This window comes from Sesamum indicum, linkage group LG2 (genome assembly GCF_000512975.1).
Source record: "Sesamum indicum cultivar Zhongzhi No. 13 linkage group LG2, S_indicum_v1.0, whole genome shotgun sequence".
Classification (NCBI taxonomy): Eukaryota; Viridiplantae; Streptophyta; class Magnoliopsida; order Lamiales; family Pedaliaceae; genus Sesamum; species Sesamum indicum.
The window spans coordinates 13606255-13632203 of NC_026146.1; the positions used below are offsets into that span (position 1 = coordinate 13606255).

The 25949-nt window shown below is 33.8% G+C and overlaps 3 protein-coding genes and 1 non-coding gene across 5 annotated transcripts; 1 reads left to right on the forward strand and 3 right to left on the reverse strand.

Moving 5' to 3' along the window:
• Window positions 1850-5626, reverse strand: LOC105156069 (protein ROOT PRIMORDIUM DEFECTIVE 1). 2 transcript variants are annotated; one of them, XM_011072103.2, is made up of 4 exons: window positions 5364-5626; window positions 3155-4852; window positions 2216-2324; window positions 1850-2123 (listed from the first exon to the last, which is right to left on the reverse strand). In XM_011072103.2, the coding sequence occupies exon 2, from the start codon at window positions 4775-4777 to the stop codon at window positions 3464-3466; it is 1314 nt and encodes a 437-aa protein (XP_011070405.1). In that variant the 5' UTR covers window positions 4778-4852; window positions 5364-5626; the 3' UTR covers window positions 1850-2123; window positions 2216-2324; window positions 3155-3463. The 2 variants fall into 2 exon arrangements, with proteins under 2 accessions (XP_011070405.1, XP_011070404.1); XM_011072102.2 differs by having other exon boundaries at window positions 1858-2123; window positions 3097-4852.
• Window positions 7182-7261, reverse strand: TRNAL-CAG. The gene has a single exon. It is a non-coding gene; the product is annotated as a tRNA-Leu (tRNA).
• On the reverse strand, window positions 16812-17504 carry LOC105156070 (RING-H2 finger protein ATL16). The gene has a single exon (XM_011072104.2). It carries the CDS (start codon window positions 17408-17410, stop codon window positions 16859-16861), a length of 552 nt encoding a protein of 183 aa, XP_011070406.1. The 5' UTR covers window positions 17411-17504; the 3' UTR covers window positions 16812-16858.
• LOC105156071 (50S ribosomal protein L11, chloroplastic) lies at window positions 20610-23521 on the forward strand. The gene is made up of 4 exons (XM_011072105.2): window positions 20610-20943; window positions 21087-21259; window positions 21367-21430; window positions 23168-23521. Exons 1-4 carry the CDS (start codon window positions 20697-20699, stop codon window positions 23374-23376), a joined length of 693 nt encoding a protein of 230 aa, XP_011070407.1. The 5' UTR covers window positions 20610-20696; the 3' UTR covers window positions 23377-23521.

Below are 25949 nucleotides of genomic sequence, written 5' to 3' on the forward strand. Positions count from 1 at the left end.
ATTTATTCATAACTTTTGACTTTGTGATAACTTCTAAAAATAAAAAATAAAATAGACAATTTCTTTTAAGTTAAACAATATGTTATCATTACGTCCATAAGAGTTCATAATTCTCATTGTTCACATAAAATAATTACATAGCATTCAGAATACAAAAATATAAAGAACTTGATTTTCAACTACAAAATTATTAATTTGACAAATTTCACAAACTTAGGGAACTATAATAAGAAAATCAAACTTAAATTGATCTGTTACCCTTCAAAAAACTAAAATCTGATCATATTTTTACCGAAAATAACCAAAGGAACCGAATTAAAATAAAAACTAAATTTAAAAATATTAAAATTAAGAAATAAACTTAAAAAAAAGTAAAATAATTTAAAATACAAATATAAGGAGTTAGAAAAGATTAGGAGCATATGGAGAGGTCGGTGCTTGATACTTTGCAAATCACAGAAAAGGAAGAAAATGACGTCTGAAACTTAGTCAAGATTTAGGGTACATTACTTGCCCACTTTGACGCAATTTAGGACGTTGGATTCACATTGGACGGTGCCCATTTACACATTCTGTGACTTCAACTTTTCTTGGAGTTTGTTTCATTTTTCCATTTTCCAAGACTATATGCTTTTGAAATGACAATCACCACAACACTAAATTATTAAGGGTTAATTACACTTAAGTTTCTTTTTAAATGTGAAATTATGATTTTTTTTTTTAACAAGTTTTAAAATTATACTTACACCCCTCTAAAATTTCTCTATTTATATCTGGCCTTCTTTCGTTAAGGTTGGATCGGAAAATGCTTATATAAGCAACAAAACTATATAAATTTTAATTTTGCCCCTCATTTAACATTTCTACTATATTTTTGTACTTATAAAAGGATAAATACAATATATATATACAGTGAGGTTAACATCATTACATATTTTAAAAAAAATATACAAAATATTATATGGGAACAATAAATGAGGGGTAAAGTAACATCAATAATTTTTTTTCAGATCTAACAAATGGGGTTCAGGTGTAAATAGTGAATTTCGGAGATGTGTAAGTGTAATTTTGAAATTTTTTTGAGAAAAATTATAATTTTTCATTTTCAAAGAGAGTATAAGTGTAATTAATCCAAATATTAAATAATACACTAATCAATATGAATTAATTGAATATAATAATTTTCTGTCATGATATAGTTTTAATAATCTTAATAAGAGTAAGGTATATATATATTTGAGCGCTGGAGTCCATGTTGGCATGAAAATTTCGGCAACATCCATGTCAGCTCATTTGGTCGGAAAATTCAAATCCTCAAAATTTATTCTGAATGTGCCAATTTTTTCAGTATTGTCCTTAATTGTCGAGTTCAATTTCAAAAGGAGTAGTTATAATTTTTCCTAAAAATAATTATTGAGACAACACCTTTAGTCATGTGAATTAATTTAATATTAATTAATTAGTTTGAGAACTTTAATAGTGTTAATTCACTTTTGGTCATCAATATATATATATGCATTTTATCGAAGTCTATTATGAATATTTTTATTATTGAAAAAGACAAATTTTGTTAATTGTACTAAATAACCTTCTCTTCGTTTTGTATTAAAAACAAGTAAATAAAAGTTATACTAATATAATTTTAGTATATCAAAAATTTAAAAATAAAACAAAGACAAGCTTATTTAGTAAAATTATAAAAACTAGTCTTTTTTTTTCTCAACCTGTTTTCTCGTATGAAACAAATTGAAGTATTTGAGATTTACTTCCCTTCCAATAATACCAAACAGGTTGAAAAAGAAACTATTATTCTTTACTCCCTCTTCACCTTTTACTTTCATTTTCCTCTTATTTGAACCTAATGAACTCTTAACGTTAACCATTAGACTAAATCATCCTTGATAAAGACGTATTTTTTTTCTTCTTTGACAAGTAAAGTATTTTGAAACTCCATTTCTTCTTCTTCATCAGTGAAAATGTTGATGAAAATTTTCAAATGAGTTCGTATTAAATGAATATAAATTTCATAACTATACTACCAGTGGAACATTCTTCCAACAAAATGAGGTTGAGATGAATCCTCCAAGTCCCCGTTTCAGTTGCTGCTCAAATCTTGAAGATTTCTGCAATAAATCAATCTTTTAGCAACAGACTCTAATAAAAAACAAACCGCAGATAGCAAATTTTTCAGGTCTAGAACAGAGAGGTGTTCTACCTTAGAACCCTGGTACAGCTTAAGGGCTCAACTTATGACCGTCAAATCCACGATGGTACAGCAGAAGAGCATACATGTTCCCTTTCAGTCCTGGTAAGACGTTCCTATCCTGTTAAAGAGAGAGCAAGCTAAAATGAGAATGGAAGCAGAGGGTCTTGACTCCACAACAGTTCATGAGGCACTAGTACATTAAAAGATTTCGAACCAACTCAAAAGGGAATTCGCAAAAGTAGCACAAATAGCGCTAATAGAGTTATTGTGGCTTGATGAAAAATTAAAGCTAGATTTGGATAGGCAACGCCTCTTCGGCCAGAACAAGAATGCCTACGAGATAGCCATTGAACAGATAAGTCGAAAATTGTGATGCGCTTTAGGTTCTCTTGCTTTGCTCTTTCGTAAAACAGGGAACATACTATCTTGCGGACAAGAAGAAAGGGGGAATTATACATTGGCATATAATTTCAGACAAAATTTTGTTGATTGTATGTTGGAAATCAACATAGCTGATCAAATGCATATCCCGATAAAACAGAAAAAATCATGAACAAATGAAATAATATCATTGATAATCCATCAAACAACAAAAAATATGGATAATCAACTCCAAAAGTTTGAAAAGACAAAAAGCATTTCCTCAGCAAAGATGAGAAATTTCTCATATTCCTTGTGGAGCTACTCAGCAAAGATACAACATTTCTCGTATTTCTTTTGGAGCTACTCATCAACATTCACGTTTTGGAGCAAAATTAAGAGTCATAATGGCCATTTTCATTCTACTCTTAACTGTAGATTAGCAGCTTCAAATGCATGCACAATATATCCTTTAAAAAGAAATACTTCTCCATATGAGAAAACTAAAATCATTTGGCGTCAGAGAGTACCAGAGAACTAGAGCAGTAGTCCTGACTCCTAAGAATGTTAGCTGCTGTACAAACTCACCTCCAGGGCCCATCCCAGAAATTCCATAAATGACATGTTTGACGGTTCGCTGGCAGTGAGCAAGCTCTTCCAAGCTTACCATACTCTCAAGAACTATGATCCTTTCAGGTGAATATGCTATTCTTAGTTCTTATGATGTCCAGTATCATTTTTTACAGAGCTATTTTATACAGGGGTTAAAACATAAGGTCAGATTCAACGATTTGATTGTCCATCCATTAGTGTATTCTCATCAATACCATCCGATCCCAAAGAATTACTCTTCATGCTAGCAGTTGCTGCAAAATTGACTAACACAGTTTTCCAGCCCTAGCCAATAATGTTGCTCCTGATAGCAGAATCAGCTTCTGCAAGCTGAGACCTTTCATCATCTGCAGAATGCAAATCTTCTGAGCAAATGTTTTCTCCATGAAGAGCCCTACAACTGTTCATCCTTTTATTCCTTAGCATAACAACCGATTCCTTCATCAAAGCAATATATTCTTTCCTCACCTTTGCCAGTGGATGCGGGTCTATAGCCAGCTCATCACAGTGAGCTTCTTTCAGAATAGCGGTGCAGGTTTTATTCTTCAACGACAAATAAAACATATGAGGATGCCTCTCAAACGCCTTGTGAACCTTCTGTGGCAACCCCAAGTATTTTCTCAAAGAAAAAAGGAACTTTCTTTCAGCAGCATGTTCAACAAACAGACACAATAATTCATGAAGCAAACCCACTACCCGTTTCTCTGATATATCACTGTCGGGATTCAAACATGAAAAATCATCGTATGGAGAGATGTAAGGAAGCCTTTGAAATTCATCCAACCAATCTTTTATCTTCTGCTTCAACCTCAATCCTTTAGAGGGAAACAGAGGAAATGCAATTGCCTCATCTGCACCCCCACCATATACTCCTCTACTCATTGCATTCTTTTGCATCATAGACAAAATTTTACCACCTTTTCTATCATCATATTCCACAGAAATTGCCAACCCCTTCAATCCATCTTCTATATTCACAATTTGAAAAGACCCGTCTCCAATATAATTCAAAGGGTCCGTGAAAAACTCATCAGGCAAACCTAGATACCACCGCAAGCCCTTAATTACTTTTAAAGGAAGCATCTTTCTAGTCCCACTCATCAATATAAGCTTCTTTAATCTCCCAACGATATCACCTTTAAATACTTCATAAACCATCCTTTCCTCCTTATCAAGCTCAATTGCTTTCTGAGTCAGTCTAAACCAAGGTAAACTGTAAAGGGGGCCCTCGAACTCCTCAAAGAAAGAAGGATAGTTCCTCAAGAACCTTGCAACTTTGATGCTTATGCCAAAGTCTGAACCTTTCTTGGAGACAGATGAGATAGGTATACAATAATTGTCTTCTGGAGCGGAGGAAGATGATACAAAGAAGTTTTTCAGAGAGATGATGGTCTTGAGTTCAAGGGACTTGTGAATGGAATCAATGGAATCAAAGTATGGGTCTTTCTTCCATTTCATGTACACCTCTACATAAGTTTGTATTCGAGTATAGGAGTAAGGAGGTGGAGGATGGTGCCAGAGGAGGAAAATTGGGTTTGGAGAGGATAAGAGGAGTTTCTGGAGAAGGGTGCTGGGGTTCCTCATTAGCTTGGAGACCATTGCTGACTGATGCTGATCAGGCCCCAAGCTTGTGGTTGAGGTAACGGCAGCAGTTGAGGGGTCCTCAATAACTTTCTGTCCAGTTTAGATAATTCAACACAATTGCAAATATACATTAGAAGATAAGGAAAAGATAACAGACAGAAGTAAATTAAATATCAAAGGATGATGAAAAATGTTAAACTGCATTCTTTTATAAAATAGAGATGTTTTCAGCACGTTGGACAACTTTATGGTTCTTTAATCTGAGATGAGCAACCAAGCTAGTTGCAATAACCACCTGATACCCTAATTACTCATGCTCTAAGCAGGTTAACAGAAACAAGCTTCCACCTTAAGCCCTTCCCATCAGGAAGACCAAAGAGAACTATTATTACCTAATCTAATCCAAATACCAGGTAATCAAACAGCTAATAGAAATAGTACTACCTTCAACAAAATGCTAGTAAAGAGCCCTTTATCATTCAATTCCAACAAAAACAATCGCTTTAACATCTCATACATAACTGATATAACAAATACAGGAAAAAAAAAAACAGAAACATAAAGATTTGAAAAAATCACTTTAATTGAAGGAAGCACACACCTAGCATGCAGAGCATGCAGTTTAGATAATCATATGCAAATCATTCTGCCATCCAACGCAGTCAATGCTACCTCAGTCCTATTTGCGGGAAAGGGCAAAGTCTCTACTCCAAATTCTGACAAGCGTATGAGAGAATTATATCAATCAAGCCATCGCGACGGGAGGGGAAGGGGGAGGCGGCGATTGGAGAGGGAAGGGGAGGGGCGCGGGACGTGTAGGGGAGAGGGGTGAAGGGAGGCGGAAGGAGGGCGGCGGCGGGGGCAAGGGCGCGATGGCGGTTTTTTTTTAAAAATAAATACACCTTCCCCCTTCCCTAGAGTATTGACCAATGTCACCAGACTCCATTTTGCCCTTATATTTTTGTGAAATAGAAAAAAGAAAATCTGAAAAATCGTTTAATTTTAATAAATTGGGACAATTACATACTCTTTCCTAATATACAGTGCAATTATACGTAATCATTTTATAATTTTAAAAATTATATTTAACACTTCTGATATTTATTTTCATCTAACATGTTTGAATGACTTATATTTATATTTATTCTTAAGTGATTTACTTATTCAGATCAAATATAACTTGGATTTATTTCTATTAGATTTGAATACTATAGACTTTGATGGATCAATCTCCTAAGGGGTCATACGTGAACATTTTTCGACTCATTTAGTCAATACAAAATAAAAGAATAATTTTATATTTTTATCTTGGATCAATATGTCAAAAATGGACGAGACCCAAATTTGCTATGTGCTTATTGTGAATTGATATACATGAGTCAAATTTTATTATAAATTTTAATTTAAAATTCAATTATTAATTTATTTATTTTAAAATTTTAATTGATAATTTATTCTAAAATTTAACAATCTTATTACAAAAGAATAAATACAATTGAAGAAATTAATTTAAACTTGAGTATAAATAGATATAGGAACACTAATTTGTATCCAGTGTCAAGACACGGGACAGTTACATATATTTCTTAAAAAGAAATAATAATTATGAAAAAGTATAAGTACTTCAATCTTTTATAATATAAATTGATTAATTGGTTATTGATCTAAAATCTGATACAAAATCAGTAAGAAAATAATTCTAGATATAAAAATTAATCTACAATATGTTTTCTTGACATCATAAAATTAAATTATGTTATTAATTAATTTAATCTCTTACATTAGAAAATAGAATGCAAAAAATTATTCAAGTATGCATACATGGCACTTATTTGGATGGCCTCAATATTTTTATTTTATTATATATAGATAGTTCGCACTAATATATAAGAAAATGTATTTTTCTCTCACAATCGGCAGTTATGATACCGCAATATCAATTTTGTTGTTATATCAATAATACCCTTAAATTGAGTTTTTTTTTTGTTGCTTTCTTTCTTTCTGTTTAGAAATACTAACAGTTGTGGTACGCTATTCATACATGCATATAATGAGTAATTTTTTCACTTATAAATTAGTACATAACGTTAAACAAGAAATAAAGAAATAAATAAAATAAAATAAATATATCAATTAATATAAAATTTAAAAAGTTGATTAAGTTATAAGTATTTTCAGCTTCACAAATTTTTGGTGCGTTGGTGTTGTTAACCTCCATTTGGATATGGATAATTCTTTTATTTTTTTAATACTAATTTTCGCACCACACTATTCCTACGTGAATATAGTAAATAATTTTTCATGTTTTAATTAAAAAACAAAAAGTAATTATGTCAAAATGAAGTAAAAGCTAATGGATAGTCTTCATCTTTATGCGAATAAAAAGATAGGAAAATGAATTTCCATTGGAGGAAGGAGATGTCAAGAGTGGGATTTGAACCCACGCCCTTTCGGACCAGTACCTGAAACTGGCGCCTTAGACCGCTCGGCCATCTTGACTTTGTTGAAAGTGAGTGTTTTAATATCGTATTTATATTTGTCTTCATGACAACCTAATTATTGTTGACATTGTTGAAAGTGAGTGTTTTAATATCGTATTTATATTTGTCTTCATGACAACCTAATTAATTTTTTCATTCATCAACCGATGCACTATTTTAATTTTATATATATTATAGTTACTCCTTTACAAATATAAAAATATTATTAGGACGTTTTTATTAATAAATTAAACAGAATGATAATAAGGGAAAAAATTAAAAATTTATATAAATTCTTTTGTTTATTTTTATATTTTTATGTCCGAACTCTAAGAGAAGGGGTACAATTATAAAAAAAGAATCATTGAACGTGGTGCAAGTGTAATTTTACAATTATTTTTGGAGGAAAGTATAATTTCAAACTCTTAAAAGGAGTCTAAAAATAATTAATTCTAAAATATATTATTGGTTTATCTATATTTTCTTAATAATTTAAGAGGTTAAAATTAGTGTCGATGGTCTACTTTTATATATTTACTTTTTATTTCACTTTCTAACTTCTCATTATCTCCACTATTTTTAAGTGGTAAAAATTTTCTCTCTTAATTTAATTTAATTTACTTTTTTCTCTCTCAAATATTATTTGCTTTTTTGTCAATTACTTTTTGTATTATCTTTTTTTTATATTTATTTTCTTTCTTTAATATATTTCAAATTTTATATTCACTTTACTTTACTTATAAAAAAAATCAATCAAATAAATACATGTAATAAATTTTTTTCAAGAATATTACATTATTTATATTTTTTAAATATTTCAAATATATATTCATACCACAAACAACTACTAATAAATAAAAATTTCTTTAATGAAAATAATATGCTTTTTGGGCCAAATACAAAATCAATATTTGATTATCACTTGACCTTCAAAAAAGATGTATGGTAAAGTAGTTTGAAACTCAATTTAAATGAATGGATTTAAATTCCAGCAAAAATATCAAATTTTTTAAAATAGTTTCATATTAAATAAATACAAAATTCATCACAATATTAATAAATAGAGCTCAAAATGAGATTTAAATAATTTGAAACCTTTTCGTATTATAAACTTATCTAAAAAAGTGCAGTAAATTTATTATCACAAATAGCTTTATATATATACATATATATATATATATGTTTGTCACGTAAAAATTTAATTTGAATAAAAAGTCTCGTTAAATGATATTTGATGCAGTTTTTGCCACAAAAATGAAAACTAAGACCAATAATTGCTAACAACTCATGACTAATTACCACAACCGTGCAGAATTTAAAAACAGAATTCAATTTTTTAACTGTTAAAATAAATCAAAATATTTTTGCCACAAATAGATATATCTTGAGACTGAAATATTCGCCCAAACATCCAACGCTTGGAGCCAAGGCAGAGCGGACGAGCGGAGCCCGTGTGGGACACCCTCAAATTTGGACTTGAACTTAATATAAGGAGTTTATTATACCAATAAACTTTTCATGTGATAGAGAAATGTGAGTGTATAACACTCACCCCTATAACGCTTTATGCATTGTCCATCATTCTCCTATGTGGACAGACATTTCTTCTTTTTTTCCCAACCTAATCTATGTATTTCTTTATTTAATTTTATTAAAAATTACAACGTAAACTGCATCAAACAACCTAGTAATTCAAATTTAGAGGGCGTTTGGGTACGTAAACCCATAAACTTTTCAGATGAAGATGTATAAAAGATTAATATAGAATGGTAAAAAAGCATTTGTAAGAAATTTTAAAGAATGATATTGTAAAATATTGTGTACAAATTCACATAACCAGCATTGAATTTTCCAATTGTGAGAAATGTAGAGTTAGGTGAGCTAAGTAATTAGAAATTAGGTGAATGAGCTACATTTCATGCTTTCAGTTAACCTTCTTCACCTAAACCAAATCTCCATGATTGCAACCACAAAGACAACACTGATGGATACAGCTCAACTAGCTCTACACTACTCTATTCTAGACTATTCAAATCAATTGAGGTAAATCAATTTCACGTCCCGGACATGCGAGAATTGTCTACAAAATCATCGAGTGTATTTCACAATTCGACTATAAATAAAATTTTCATAAAAAAGAATAAAAAATAAATGAACGAGTGCATTTAAATTATTTAATCAGAACTTACGTACTTATTTTATTTCTTGATCATTAAGCAAGTGAAATGAGATATCAAAATCGAAATGCTATTGTTAATTTAAAATTTTTAAGTTCATTTGTCTATTAATCGTAAATATAGACATCAAGTAGATATGTGCATTCATATATAGAACACACGAGTTAATTTCAATTCGCTCTCGGTAAAATTTAAAATATTTAAAAGATCCTCTTATAAAACAATATATATAAAAAAATCCCATGATATTTGAAAAACAATGCACTTTGCCCTCCACCCAAGGGTTTAATTTTTACTTCATTTTTCAAATATCAAGGATTCTTTTTGTTTTTTTTTTTTAAGATTTTTTTAACCTTTCTAAGGGCGGTAAATTGCCTTTGACCCCCAAAATACAAAAATATACAATGAATACCAAAAGCAGGTTAGGGAACTATTAATATATTAAAAATCGGAATTCAAAATTGAAGATTAAAACTCGCTAAATATTTGGATCGGTTCATAAATATACAACCAATGATCCAATAACTGAATTAATTCAATCTCGAATTCAATTCTAAAAACATTGTAAGAAATAATATTGCAAATTACAGCTCAATAATAATATAAAGGCAGATTCCAGAGTCCCTCAATCATGTTGTCATGTCCAAACATACATATTTAAATAGTAGAACCATACTAAACCAATTTGTCTTATTTTTCATCCCTTTGTCATCAAGAAAGCCAATTGTTGTTGGTCCTTCGATGATGTCTAGAGCCTTTCACTTGTTTTTAAACTGCACTATTTGGACGGCACCATCAAGAATGCCATGCAATAATTTCATATTTTCTCATTTGGTAAAATATTTTTCCACCGGAAATGCAATTGCTTGTGTGAACTTTTTTGAAAATTATACTTAAAAAAATCCCATCTCAACCAATCTCATTTCGACATGAGATGATGTTGAATCACAAGCAATCCCTCCCTTGATCTTCATGTTTTAACAAAGGTTAACAGATCTTGGTGCACAGCTCAAAATACTATCTCCAGTTAAAAATTACCCCATGAATGCTAGAGAAAATTCTAATTTGAATCGAGTTTGATCATATCAGAAGCAATCATAAAATAAGTATAAAATACTAGTTGTGTAATTGATATACAATTATACTTAAACATAATTCGCAATTTACCCTGTGGCGTGTGAAACGAGCAAATCAAGAATTAACAAATTATCTTTATATTTAAAAAAATAAAAACAAATTATCTTTATTAATGGTTTAGATAAAAGAGTAATTTGCTTCATTTTTTAAAATTTAAATAATAATTTAATACTTTATTTTTCACAGGATTGTTTTTCTCATTTATCTACCAGAGGGTGTTAAATTACATTTTCCTTGATTGATCTGATTAAGTATTTTTCTCAAATTACTTCCTTCCTTTCTCACCTGCCTGAGTGTTTCAAGCCAACGATTCAATCTTTGGAGCCTGAAACCATACGTGAAAGCCATACACAACTCACTGAGTAGTCATCCAACAAAACTCAAATCAAGAAAAGCAGAGCACCAGTAACTCCAACAATAATTGTATCTTGGATCAGATCTATGTACAATCATTATGTGACTAGTTCACATTTTAAGACAAGCGGTGATTGATTCGATTCGACAGGTAGATAAAAAAAAATCTCCGTACCTGTGCAACCCAAAAGCAGCCATAATGCAACAAAGAGCACTGTGATGATGTCGTGTTTCAGCCAGAAAACGCGACTTTAAAAGATGATCGTCCGATGAAGGCGATTAATGAGGACCGTAGGATCGAGGGCGCGAAGGAAATTGGGAAGAATTTTAAGTCAGGAGTTCAAAGCGACGTCGTTTTGAAGCAATTAGGGCATAATTCGACAATGGGAAGAATTGGGGATTTGAAGGAGGATCCTCCTTCCGGATTTGGCCAAGCAGGCGACACGTGTACGGCTGGGAAGTAGTGGACCGTTGCCACAGCTGCTGTCGTCCCATTTTGAAGGATTCAGACACGCGAGAACAAGAGCCAATCATGGCCTGAAGAAGGACGGATTACACAGCTAGCTTGCAGAAGTTTTAATGCATTTACAGACTTTTGATCCTTACATTTTTGTCTGGATTGTATCTTGCCTTGCTTTTAAAATGAGATTGTAAGGAAAGGATATCTTTTTTAATGAAAATTCTGAATTTTCTCTCCTATCATCTTCTTCACTTCCCACCCCCTGTTTCTGAGTTTCTATTTTTCTGCAAATTTCCACTGCAAACATTACATTTGGCCTCAGAGCCAGACCTTCCTTGGACCTTAAAAACTACAATACTATAAGAAAATGGCTGATGGGACACGTCTAAAAGAATTGCAAGAAGCTCAAAAGAAAGCGGATATCATGTTTTTAGATGAAAGGGCAAAGAGAGAGGCTAGTGTAGATGAACTTCATGGAAGAATGGATCAAATGTTAGAAGTACAAGAGGGTCTCCAAGCTTCAATGCTCAATATGGAGCATAACATGACCAGTTTACAGCAGCAGCTGCAAAGCATGGCCGATCAAATGCAGCAATATAACAGAAACAAGTCGATACTGGGAGAAGGATTAACAGCTACTGTGGACAAGGGATCCAACTTCAGAGCTACACCATATAATGCTCTCAGACAGGAAGGGGAAAGCAGCACCAGACATGAAACCAGTGGGAACCAAAGTTCTGGAACATACAATATCTTGAACAGGCTAGAATTTCCACAGTTCAATGGGGAAAATGCAAGAGGATGGGTGAGGAGGTGCTCGAGGTATTTCCAGTTGATACCAATACCTGAGGACCAAAGAGTATCCATGGCCTCCATCTACTTGCAAGGTAAGGCTGAACTATGGTACCAAGGGTATGTGGAGAAGAAGGAGTTCAGATCTTGGGAGGATTTCGTGGTCAATGTATTGGGAAGATTTGAAGCCCTCAACAATGCTACTGTTACCACTGAGTTCCACAAATTGCACCATGAAACTACTGTGGATTCTTATCTTGAAAGGTTTGAGGAATTGAAAGATCAAATGGTTATTTTCAACAGAAACCTGGATGAGAACTTCTTTATGATGAAGTTCATAAGTGGCCTCAAGGATGAAGTGAAGCTGTATGTTAACAACTGTGAACCAACCTCTCTGTACCAGGCCATCAACCTTGCCAGGAACCAGGAACAAATGGTCAATGCCATATTAAAAAAGGCCCAACACCCCACTAAAAACCTACCTCCAAAACCACCCTTTAAACCACCTAACAAAAATCCTTCACCAAGACCATTTCACCAACCCACCAGATACCTAACTGAGGCTGAAGTGAGGGCCAAAAGAGAGAAAAACCTTTGTTACAGATGTGATGAACCCTACACCCCGGGGCATAGATGCAAATACAGGCAAGTCTATATGTTGCTAGAGGATGAGGGAGCCAAGGAGTGTGAAGAGAATGAGCAGGGTAAGCAAATTTCTGAATCTGAAGCTGAAAAGGAAGAGGATGTGACTGTCTCACTTCATGCTATGAAAGGGAGGTTCTACTACAGGACCTTGAGGTTGGAAGGGATAGTAGGGGATAAGGAAATACTTATCCTCATAGATAGTGGCAGCACACACTGTTTTATTGATGAAAAAGTAGCTGGGATTTTGGGGTGCAAGCTTGAGGAGACACTTCCAATGATGGTGAGGGTAGCAGATGGGAGTAAAATCAGTAGCCATTTGACTTGTCCCAAGTTTAATTGGGAGGTACAGGGGCACAAATTTACACACTCAGTTAAATTGCTCAAGCTTGGGGGCTATGATTTAATATTGGGCTGTGACTGGCTTGGGATGTATAACCCCATTGAACTTGATTTTCATCAGGGAAGACTGACTCTCACTCGAGGTACTAACAAGGTGACACTTAGATCATTACCTTGCAGGGCAAAAGGAGGGGCAGTATCCACATATTCCTTAGCCCAACTGATGAAAGGAAGGAGCATTGAGGTTCCAGGAGAATTGTTGCTGAGCCACAAATCTCAAATGGAAGAAACAGGGAGTTCACAAGTACAAGCAGTGTTACAACTATATGAAGAAGTGTTCAAGGAACCACATTCACTGCCACCTGAGAGGAGGATTGAACATCGGATAGAACTACTTCCTGAAGCAATTCCAAAAAGGCAACACCCCTACAGGTATGCCTATGGCCAGAAGACAGAAATAGAGAGGATTGTCAAGGAGATGCTGAACAGTGGAATCATAAGATCTAGCCAAAGCTCATTTGCTTCACCAGTTTTATTAGTGAAAAAGAAAGATGGTGGGTGGAGAATGTGTGTTGACTACAGGTACCTAAACAAACTCACAGTGAAGCATAATTTCCCTATTCCAGTCATTGATGAGCTGTTAGATGAATTACATGGAGCTAAATTCTTCTCAAAAATTGATTTGAGATCAGGGTATTTTCAGATAAGAATGAGAGAAGAGGACATTCCAAAAACAAGTTTTATTACTCATAGTGGGCACTATGAATTCCTTGTTATGCCTTTTGGGTTGTGTAATGCCCCCTCCACATTTCAATCACTTATGAACACTGTTTTTGAACCTTACTTGAGAAAATTTGTATTGGTATTTTTTGATGACATTCTCATCTATAGTAAGGATTGGGGCCAACACTTGGTACATCTCAAAAAAGTATTGCATCTCCTCAAGGAACATCAACTGTATGCCAAGAAAAGCAAGTGTTCCTTTGCTCAAAAGGAAATAGATTACTTGGGACATATTATATCTCATCAGGGGGTATCCACTGATCCACTTAAGATTGAGTGCATGGTTAAGTGGCCTATACCTGCCAGTGTCAAGGAATTAAGGGGCTTTCTAGGTCTCACTGGCTACTACAGGAGATTTATACAGGGATATGGGGCCATAAGCAAGCCACTTACCTCATTGCTTAAGAAGGATGCCTTTGAATGGAATGCTGAAGCTGAAGATGCCTTTAATCATCTTAAGGAGCTGATGATTTCAGCACAGCCCCTTTCCATGCCTGATTTCTCTCAGCCGTTTATTGTTGAAACTGATGCAAGTGGAAAGGGAATTGGAGCTGTTCTAATGCAAGGTGGAAGGCCTATCTCCTACCTCAGTAAGGCTTTAGCTGCAAAAAACTTGGGGCTGTCTACTTATGAGAAGGAGTTTTTGGCTCTCTTACTGGCTGTCACGAAATGGAGACATTATTTATTGGGAAGTCATTTCATCATAAGGACTGATCAGAAAAGCCTCAAGCACATTCTTGATCAAAGGGTGGACTCCATGCTACAACAAAAATGGGTGACCAAGTTGATGGGGCTTAGCTACGAGGTCCAATATAAAAAAGGGAATGAAAATAGGGCTGCAGATGCCCTTTCCAGAAGGTTACACCAAGGAGAAGAGGCTCAGTTACAAGCCATATCCACACAAATTCCACTGTGGATACAAGAGATCCAATCTAGCTATGAAGGGAATACCCTTTTCAAAACCATAATACAGTCTAAGGTTGTTGATGCAACTTCTTTTCCTGACTACAGTTATGACTTGGGAGTACTTAAAAGAGGAGGCAGGGTTTGTGTGGGCAGCCATGGAGGAATCAGAGAGAAAGTTCTCAAAACATTACATGACTCTGCACTTGGAGGTCATTCTGGCATACATGGTACTTATCAACAGATCAAGTCCTTATTCTATTGGCCTACTATGAAAACTGATGTTCAGGAATGGGTTAAAGGTTGTGAGACCTGTCAAAGAGCCAAGCATGAGAACAATCCATATCCCGGATTGCTGCAACCTCTGCCATTACCTGACCAAGCTTGGTCATGTGTATCTATGGATTTCATTGAAGGATTGCCAAGTTCAGAGGGTAAGGATTCCATCTTAGTTGTGGTGGACAGACTGACAAAGTATTCACATTTCATAGCCCTCAAACATCCTTACACGGCTACTGTAATTGCCAAGGTGTTCTTTGACAATATCTATAAATTGCATGGTCTACCTGTTAGTATCATTTCAGACAGGGATAAAGTTTTCACAAGCAGGTTCTGGAAGGAATTGTTCACACTCTCAGGTGTTTCCCTAGATATGTCATCCTCATATCATCCCCAAACTGATGGCCAAACAGAAAGAGTCAACCAATGTCTTGAGAACTACCTCAGGTGTATGTGTATGCAAAAGCCAAAGAAATGGGCACAATGGCTTACTCTAGCAGAATTGTGGTTCAACACTAATTATCATTCAGGACTCAAGGCCACTCCTTTCCAAGCTCTCTATGGCTACCCACCCCAACAGCTCCCCATAGGACCTTACTTGCAAGGACATCACTCAGATGTAGCTGAGCTGATGCAGGAAAGAACTAAGGTTCTGCAGTTGCTGAAGGAGAATCTGCAGCAGGCACAACAGAGGATGAAGCATTATGCTGACAAGAAAAGAATGGAGAGGGAGTTTCAGGTGGGAGATGAAGTATTCTTGAAGCTTCAGCCTTACAAACAGACATCTGTGTCCTTGAGGAAGCAGCTGAAGCTTTCTGCCAAATATTTTGGCCCCTACAAGGTGCTCAAGAAGGTTGGCCAGGTTGCTTATAAGCTTGAACTACCAGAAGGGTCTAAAATTCATCCGGTCTTCCATGTTTCCTTACTGAAAAAGAAGATAGGGTCCAAGTATTTCCCTTCTGTAAATTTACCCGAGTTAGAGGATGAAGTATTCAAAATCTATCCCATTGCTATCCTCGGTCGAAGGTTAATCCCCAGGAATAATGTGGGAGTCCCACAGGTGCTGATTCAATGGGCTCATTCCAATCCGGAGCAGGCAACATGGGAAGATTATTATGCCGTTGCTGCCAAATTTCCTGGTTTTGATCCTTGGGGACAAGGAGCAAAAAAAGGAGGAAGGAATGTCGTGTTTCAGCCAGAAAACGCGACTTTAAAAGATGATCGTCCGATGAAGGCGATTAATGAGGACCGTAGGATCGAGGGCGCGAAGGAAATTGGGAAGAATTTTAAGTCAGGAGTTCAAAGCGACGTCGTTTTGAAGCAATTAGGGCATAATTCGACAATGGGAAGAATTGGGGATTTGAAGGAGGATCCTCCTTCCGGATTTGGCCAAGCAGGCGACACGTGTACGGCTGGGAAGTAGTGGACCGTTGCCACAGCTGCTGTCGTCCCATTTTGAAGGATTCAGACACGCGAGAACAAGAGCCAATCATGGTCTGAAGAAGGACGGATTACACAGCTAGCTTGCAGAAGTTTTAATGCATTTACAGGCTTTTGATCCTTACATTTTTGTCTGGATTGTATCTTGCTTTTAAAAGGAAATGAGATTGTAAGGAAAGGGATATCTTTTTAATGAAATTCTCTCCTATCATCTTCTTCACTTCCCACCCCCTGTTTCTGAGTTTCTATTTTTCTGCAAATTTCCACTGCAAACATTACAGATGAAAGAATTGCAATCAATCAAGAATCAAGTACTATTATTACTTCCAAGAACCCCATCTCCATTCTCATTACATCTGAAAAGACTGAGTTTGGGAGGCAACAACATGGACCTACACAAGGGGCAATTCACCTCTCCCTGATCAATCCAAGTATCCAAACACTCCCTATGGAACAAATGTCTACAGTTGCAGAGCTCTCTGATCTCATCGCTCCCTTGTACACACTCCAAGCAAATACTGCACGTCGTTTGCCCACACGACCCCTTTTCTTCCCTCTCCTCTTCCCCTTCACGGCGGAGGAGAAAATCGCGGTACCGAACAATGGGGACTCTGTTCTTGATGGCGGCGGTGACGACGTGAACCGGAATGGGGACGAGAGAAGGGGAGGAGGGGTCGAGTATGAGAATGTAGTTGTTGGAGTTGTGTCGGGAATTAGGGTTTTCTTCGGGGGGCGGCTTGAAGAGACCCAGATGCGTGAGCAAGCCTATGAAGAGGAATCTGGCGTGAGCGAGAATGTTGAGGAAGAAGGTTATGGTGATGGCTTTGGGGATTCTGATCGCGTGGTAGAGGATGCCCATTGTACGGGTGGGCGGAGGGCGGAGGAGTGACAGGAAGGGAATTTCTCAAGAATGTAGGTTGCAGCAGAGTGGAGTTGAGGCCAGGACAGCTCGACTTCTATAAATAAGATTTTGCCAGCCTCCAGGGCACAATTTCATTTGATATGCATAATTATATATTATAATATTGACTAAATTTAATATGAATAAATTTTTTATGTAATCTATATTTTATTTTAAATATTATTTAGCTTTTTTTATTTTTTAGCTTTGTAATAACAGATAGATATAATTTTTTGAATAACCAATTCGTCAATAAACTTAAATTAAAATATTTAATATTTCTAATATGCTATCTCACCACTTGATAAATGAGTAATTGTAAAATTCGAATCCACAACTTTTTGTTCTTTACATCATACATCTCATATAAAAACTTAAACTATTAAAAAAAGTTATTAATAAAAAGTAAAATTGTCAAAAAAAATCCAAACTGAAACAAGAAGTTGCACAATATATATATATATATATATACATATATATAGGAAAAATGCAGTCTACCCCATTTGATATGAGAAATGAGCAAAAAACTTTCTGTAAAAACTAAAATAGCAAATTATCCCCCTATCTAAACTTGATAGGGGAGTAATTTATTTTATTTTTTCAAATACAAAGGAGTAATTTATTTGCTAATTTTTATTTCATAAGAATGTATTTGCTCATTTTATATACCAAATAGGGTTAAATAGCATCTGATTTATTTGATTTAAGGACAAAAAAAAATGAAGTGGAAATGAGGAGAGTGAGTGTGACATTGGGCATTGGGGATGAAAAGGCAATCCCACAACCATCTATCCTTACTTTCTTGGAATCACATACATTACATTTAAAATAACACAACAACATACGAAAGCAAAGCGACAGCCCACTGCACAAGTGCTCAACCGCCGCCCCACCTTCCCCCTCTAACAATACATTATTAAATCTACACCACACTATTCTTTCTCCAAAGCTACTTCCATTCCCATGAATATGCATTCAGGTTAATGTCATTTCATTTTCAAAACACACAACAACAAAGCAAAGCGACAGCCCACTGCACAAGTGCTCAACCGCCGCCCCACCTTCCCCCTCTAACAATACATTATTAAATCTACACCACACTATTCTTTCTCCAAAGCTACTTCCATTCCCATGAATATGCATTCAGGTTAATGTCATTTCATTTTCAAAACTTTAATAATTTCATATCATCCACAACACTTTCTCAATGTTAGATCTAATTAAATAAAAAATTTATATATATATTTTTTTTATAAAATTACAGATATATTCGTTGAGAAAACATTAGTGTAATATACCTTATGAGGGTATTTCTATGAGATCTTGTCATTGAATAAGGAGTGTACTTCTATTATACAACCCCTCATCACGACCTGTGTAACAAGCTAAACAAGTCAGATGTGCCAAACAATTACTATAATTTGAAGCCGATATTTCAAATTTTACAAATGACAAAGAATTTGTGTAGTTAAACCTAATCTCATGGCATATCAATTTAATTTTTCGTAAAAAACAGGTTAAATTATATTTTGTCAACTGAATTATACCCATTTTTACACTTTGTCATCTAATATTTTTTTTTATCAACTTACCATCTCAAATTTGATAAATTTGCACCTTGCCGTAGATGGTTATTTTTATCGAAAAAATCACATGCAGTATATTGTGATATTCAAGAATAATGTGATGTGATACTTTTCACATGTACACTGTATATATTTTTCTGCAAAAAAATCAAGAAGAATACAGTCATATATATAAATTTTATAAGTTTAAAATGATAAATTAATCCAAAAATATTTATATGATAAAATATAAAAACCAACATTGTTCAAAATAAAAAAATATAATTTAGCTTAGGAAATAAGTATAGCATTACTTTTATTTAAAATATTTTCCTTGTATTATTATTATGTATTGTTATTGAGCAAGTCATCGAACAATGGTGGAGGGTCGTTGCTAAAATAGACCCAACAGCGAGCCCTGAGACAAGGGTCGTCGTCGTCACTCCTCACGTGTTCCTTCTAGAAGATGTCCCTCACTTACTCGCCACAGATTCCTCCTCTTTTTCGCTTTCCAGATAAGGGTAGACGACAATGAAACATCTTAATTTTTTCTCTTTTAAAAAAAAAAATTAATTCGGGACCATTTATTTCTTATATGGGACAAATGGTGGATATAGTTTGAAAATACTATTGAGATAATTACACGGTTTTCTCATGAGATTTAATATAATTATATATAAGTCTCTAATAGATTAAAGAATTATATCTAAGATATTTTTTTCATCTTAAACCTAGATATCTTCATTAGTCAAATTTTACGAAAATTGCTAATATTAGCAAAAAAAATTGAATAAAAATTTTATTTTTATCGCCAGTTGACTTATTAGTGACTTATTACAGACGAAACAAATAATTTTTTCTGATCCATTATCTTTATAAAGATGAAGATGTACCTCCCACATGTATTAACGAGTGGAAAGATGTATAAGGATAATTTGATAGGAAAAAAATTGTTTGACATACAATAAACCAGTAGTGAGTCAATCAGAAATAAATGTGGACGCTCATTCATTTTTTTTTATTAATATCAACAAAATTTGAATTTTGACTGACAATTGAATTTATTTATTGGACAAAAGCAAGCGTTATGACTATTAGATTTACATGTATGATTTTGGATTAAATACGAAGAGTATGTTATTCTTTTTTTTATAATTTAAAGCGCCTGAAAATATTACATACATGTTACATATCTGAATAAGTTGATGTAAGTATTATTGATAATACAATATGAAATGAAATGGAATATTAAAAAAGAGATAGAATTTTGATAAAAGGCAACCCATTCCTGACCTCATATCACATAGCAAAAATGATTAGGTGGAGGAGAAAGAAACTTGAGTATTAAATGCTCGAAATTATTACTATTATATCGCTCCTTAATTATTACTTCTAGAAGCAAGCGTTGGACGAGATCTGCTAGGATTCCATTACTTGGTGGGCCCCAATGCTTCTAGAAGGAAAGGGGATTGATCATTGATGTGAGATTCTCGCAGCTGATGGCCCATAAACACCAGGCCCAATTTAAGTGTTGGGTGTTTTACTCAAAACTTTCCATAGCAGCCCAAATGGGTACTGCGTCGTTTTGAGTGTGGTCTGGATTACGTTTGTGTTATCCACTTCTGTTGTAAGTACTTTGCTCGCTCGTTCCTCTGGGCAGGTTTCGTTTCCCAGCAAGAATGGCTTCTGCTTCGTCTCTCTATGTTTATAACTCTGGGATTTCTGTGAAGAAGATTAACGGTGAGAATGAGGCAAAATTGCCGTCTACTTCCCTGTTTTTGGGTTCATCTCTCAATTTATCCTCAAACCCAAGTACCACTCTGCGGTTCTTGAACAAGAATCGGGCGCTGCCCATTTCATCCACTCCACGCCCGCTTACCGTGATCTCCATGGCTCCCCCTAAGCCTGGTGGAAAACCTAGAAAAGGTATTCTTTGATTATAGAATGTTAATCCTACATCCCCGTTCAATTTAGTTCATGAAACTTTTAAATCGTTAATTTTTCTGGTGGGTTGCTCTGTTTGTGTGTTTACTTATTGTGGGTTGTGGTCCTTTTCCCGAAACTTGCAGTGGTTGGGGTGGTGAAGTTGGCGCTGGAGGCAGGGAAGGCGACCCCCGCTCCGCCCGTTGGGCCGGCATTGGGTGCGAAGGGTGTGAATATAGCGGCATTTTGTAAGGACTACAATGCTCGGACTGCTGATAAGGCCGGTTATATCATTCCCGTCGAGATTACGGTTTACGACGTCAGTTTCTGTGCTCTCAATGCTGTTTCTTATGGCTTTGATGAATTTCGGTTTAAACGAAGCTAGTGGGGATGTGGGGTTTGATCGATTGGTTTTGATCATTTCAGGATAGGAGCTTCACTTTTATCTTGAAGACTCCGCCTGCTTCGGTTTTGTTGCTTAAAGCTGCTGGTAATCTTCCCCTGTTTCTGCATGCCCTTATGTTTTTTGCGTTTTCTTTCTTTAATTGATGGAAGGGATGGAACCGGGAATTCAAACAAACTAGAATTATAACTTGTGGATGATGCATTGGTGAAATAAAGCAACTTACAACGCTGAACTACAACCGAAAAGTAATGGATAATAACTCGAGAACAAAATGAAATGTGCTAGTAGAATCATTATACATCTATTTGAGATATTACTTTTTGTCTATGCTTAACACGAAAGAAAGTAAAAGAAGCAAGAATTGATAAAAAGGAATACTGTAAAGATCAAATAACGTAGAGTCATAAGGGGGTAGGATAAGTGCATCATTATTGATTTTGATAAGAGATTATGTTATATATAGCCTACTTGTATAGAATCAAATGAAATAAATTAGCATATCTTTATCAAATTTTTATGTTTATTTCCGTATTTGATGAATATTACACTTTCGAGAATAACGTCGATGTTACTTATCTCATTATTCTTTTCGTCCATCAAAGCTTCAAAACCAGCGCCTACGTAAATTTGAGACGGTGTAAGATTTAGGCATGGGAAAGCATATTCATGACTTTGGTGGTTCTGTAGTTACATTGAACTTGGATCGTGCTATTCTTTTTGAAGCATCATCATCAAGTCGAGGTTCTTGTATTTCACAGTTCTGTTTTGCAATGTTGATTTTATCTTGAGTTTGTGCCGAAAGACCAAGAATCATGCTGTATGCAAGGTTTTGCATCTGCGAACAAATGATTTCTCCTTGGCATCTTATTTGGGTAGTTTCTGAGGCATGCTTTAACAGTCTTTTCTTTGCATCATCGAAGTTTCTCTGTGAATGATTTTAGATTGTCCTCTTTGATGAGGTCAAGCATTAAAGTTCTAGACCGTGTTCTTTGTATGTTGCTTCACAGACATTGTATCTAGTTGAAATGTGTGCATCATATATATTCCACTTGGCAGCAGTCAACGAGTTCCATCTCATTTCCTGCAAAATATCCCCAAGGATTTTGAACTTTTCAGGCATACTTTGTTTGGCACTAGAATTGTTTCTACTGTTGCATCTTTATTGGTCTGAATCTGGTGAATAAGGTGTATGAACTTTTTAAATAGGCCTGCATTGTGAACTCAAATTAAGGCATCCTGTTTTTTGTATTCCTTTTCTCCACACTTTTTTCCTATAAAGGTTTCAGAATGTAGTGATATTCTTTATTGCACTGTATATGGGGTGAACAGGGAAGGACTTAGTTCTTGTTACTTGGAGCTATGTATACACAACCGTTTCCATGGATTTAATTTATTCTATTTTAGGTTAAACTTCTCTAGATTTACTCTATTTGCTTCGGAGAAAATGCGTATTTGAACGTCAAATTTTAATGTAACAAGAATAAGCACAGAACTTGCAGATGATAGATGAATAATTCAAATGAGCAAACTCCCCTGCATGTAGACCTGAAATTGGTCAATTATTCTTTAATTTACTTAACATATTGGCACACCAAATTTAAGACATGTCGAGGTTCTGTACCTAAAGGGTTGCTTGATGAAGCAGCAAATGATTACTCTGCCAAGAAAATTAAAATATCAACCAACTTAAAGTAGGTAAATTGTGAACTGCACTGTCAACTCTCATGCTATCATTGTTATTTTATGTGGCAGTTTTGGTTATTATTGCAAAATGTTCTTGTGTCATTTGATGATGACTAATATCCCTTTATTGCTATTCAGGCGTGGAGAAAGGTTCAAAAGACCCTCAGCAAGAGAAAGTCGGGAAGATCACAATCGACCAGCTGCGCACGATTGCACAGGAAAAGTTGCCCGATCTGAATTGTTCAACTCTGGAGTCGGCCATGAGAATTATAGCAGGCACAGCGGCAAATATGGGAATCGACATTGACCCTCCTGTACTTGAACGAAAAAAGAAGGAACTTGTGTAGGTCTCTAATCTTCATTCCCTTTTCCTTTTTTGTATTTAATTTAGTGTTGCTGCTGCAGTTTTTCCTCAAACTAAATGTATTTTTGTATCTTGAAGTAGTCCATTTATTGGGTATACCAAAATTTTCCCTTGGGGTCTTACTCCAACACTGCGTTGCTGTGGGCAAACCTTAGATAAAATACCTGGGGAGTTGATTGATATTTAAAAAAATCACACATATTTTTATGATGTTTGATGAAATTATGTAATTATTGGATGGGGATTTTGAATTGTCAATTTTGATCTTGTTGTATATTTTTTTTCCTAAAAACAAATTTAAAAATTTGAAAAAATCGAGGGAAGTGGATGAAAAGTTTTGAAAAATTGTTAAAGTATTATCCACTTTGTTCGAAAAAAAAAATCAAAATTTTTTAAAAAATAAGTAAAATTATAATTAATAGACATAAAGATATTTTGGTCGATTCACTACAAAAATGGATGAAAAATTAATGAAGACTAATGAATTGTGTTGATTGTTAGATGATCATTATTATCAGGGAGTATTGGTCAATATATCAACCAAGGAAGATGTATTTGACATGGTGAGAAATATACTATTACATTTTCGTACCACACACTGATGTTATACCAATGTGTGTTAATGTTGTGAAGGACTTTCTATCACACTTTTCTGTGACATAAAGATATCACACATAGAGGCCACAGTGTATTGTATGCGGCTCTATTTTTAAATTTCAAAAAAGGTAAATATCAATTTTTCATTGTCGTGATATCAATATGCCATATAAAAGTGTGATACGGTTGGGTATGGGATGCGTAGGACGATTTGGATAACCTTTTGACTTGTCAATTTTTCTTTTTTATTCAACAAAGATAGATTGTTAAATATTGCTTTTATATCCATATATGAATATAAAATAAATAAGATACAAGTGTTATCAAATAGTTACATTTTATATTTAATTATATATTTATCTATGATCTATTTATGCCATCATCTTCTAAGATTTAGTGTAACTATACATAAATTTTTATAATTTTAAAAATTACATTTAATTCCATTGATATTTGTTTCCATTCAACAAATAGATTCCTGCATTAGTCAAAATTTATAAAATTTATTGATATGAGCAAAAAAATTAAATAAAAAATTATATTTACCCCCGATTAACTTAATATTAACTCATTACAGTTCAAATAAATCTTTTCTGGTCCTCATAAGAGAAGTCTAATCAGATTGCATTTGTTTGACTTGCAATAAATTAGTAATTAATCAATCAGGGTAAGTATGAATTTTCATATAATTTTTTATTAATATTAGGAAAATTTCATGAATTTTAACTAATAAATAAATATATTTATTAAAAAAAACAAACTTCATAGATACTAAATATAATTTTTCAAATTATATAAATGCTATATGTAATTACACTAAATCGAAAAAAATAATTATAATTATTCCTAAAACAGACCGCTTAATGCATCAATGATGTAGTTCTAAGGACCATGCCATGTCCCTTTGTATCTATGCTTCTATTTATACCTTTATATAATTAAAAAACATGTTATTACTGTCTTCAATTTTATGATCTGTTAATTTTTATTTTTTTAATATCTTATTATATTTTTCCTTTCTTCTCATCTTTTCTCAACTTCAACATCCCATTTTCTTCTCCCATTTTTTTCAATATTTCTCATATTTTTTTTATTTATCTAATTAATATATGTTTAAATAATAATATTTCTTTGAAATGTTTTTGAAATAGTTGTTCACACACACATTTAAATGTGTCACATATACTAGTACTACATATACTTGCAAAAAGAATATATTTGCTAATTAGCTCCACACTGATTTTAACATCAAATATTTTCGTAGCTATTGAGTGATTTTTTGTAATGAATATAAAAAGAAAAATCCTTCCACACTTACAAATGACGGTTAATAACACTGCCACACTAATTTTTTGTGAAGACAAAAATGTAATTTATAATAAAATAACTAACTTATTCAACTTTTCAAAATTTACATTCATTGATAAATTGTTATTTTTTCTTTCTTTCTTTTATTAATGTAATGTACTGGTTTATACTCTAATTTATAATATATTTTAAAGCATGAAATATTTATTATATGAATGTAGGAACAACGTGCCACAACAACTAGTACTATATAAAAAGAAAAGGCATTTCACACTCACAAATGGCAGTTAATGACAATGTTACATCAATTTTTTGTAAAGTCAAAAGTACCCTTCAGTCAATAAAATAACTAATTTATTTAACTTTTCAAATTTTATATTAATTGATGAATTAATTTTTTTCTTTCTTTCTTCTTTTTTCTTTTTTTAAAGTAATATATTGATTTATATATTTTATTTCTATTTATATTATTATTTCTAATATATTTTAAATTATGTAAAAATTTATTTATTATATGCACAAAAAAATTACGTGCCACACAAGAATTAGTATATAAAAAAACCAACTCTCGTATTTTGTTTTATATATATATATATATATATATATATATATACATGTAGAACGCGAAGGAAAACAACATAAGTTAAGTTT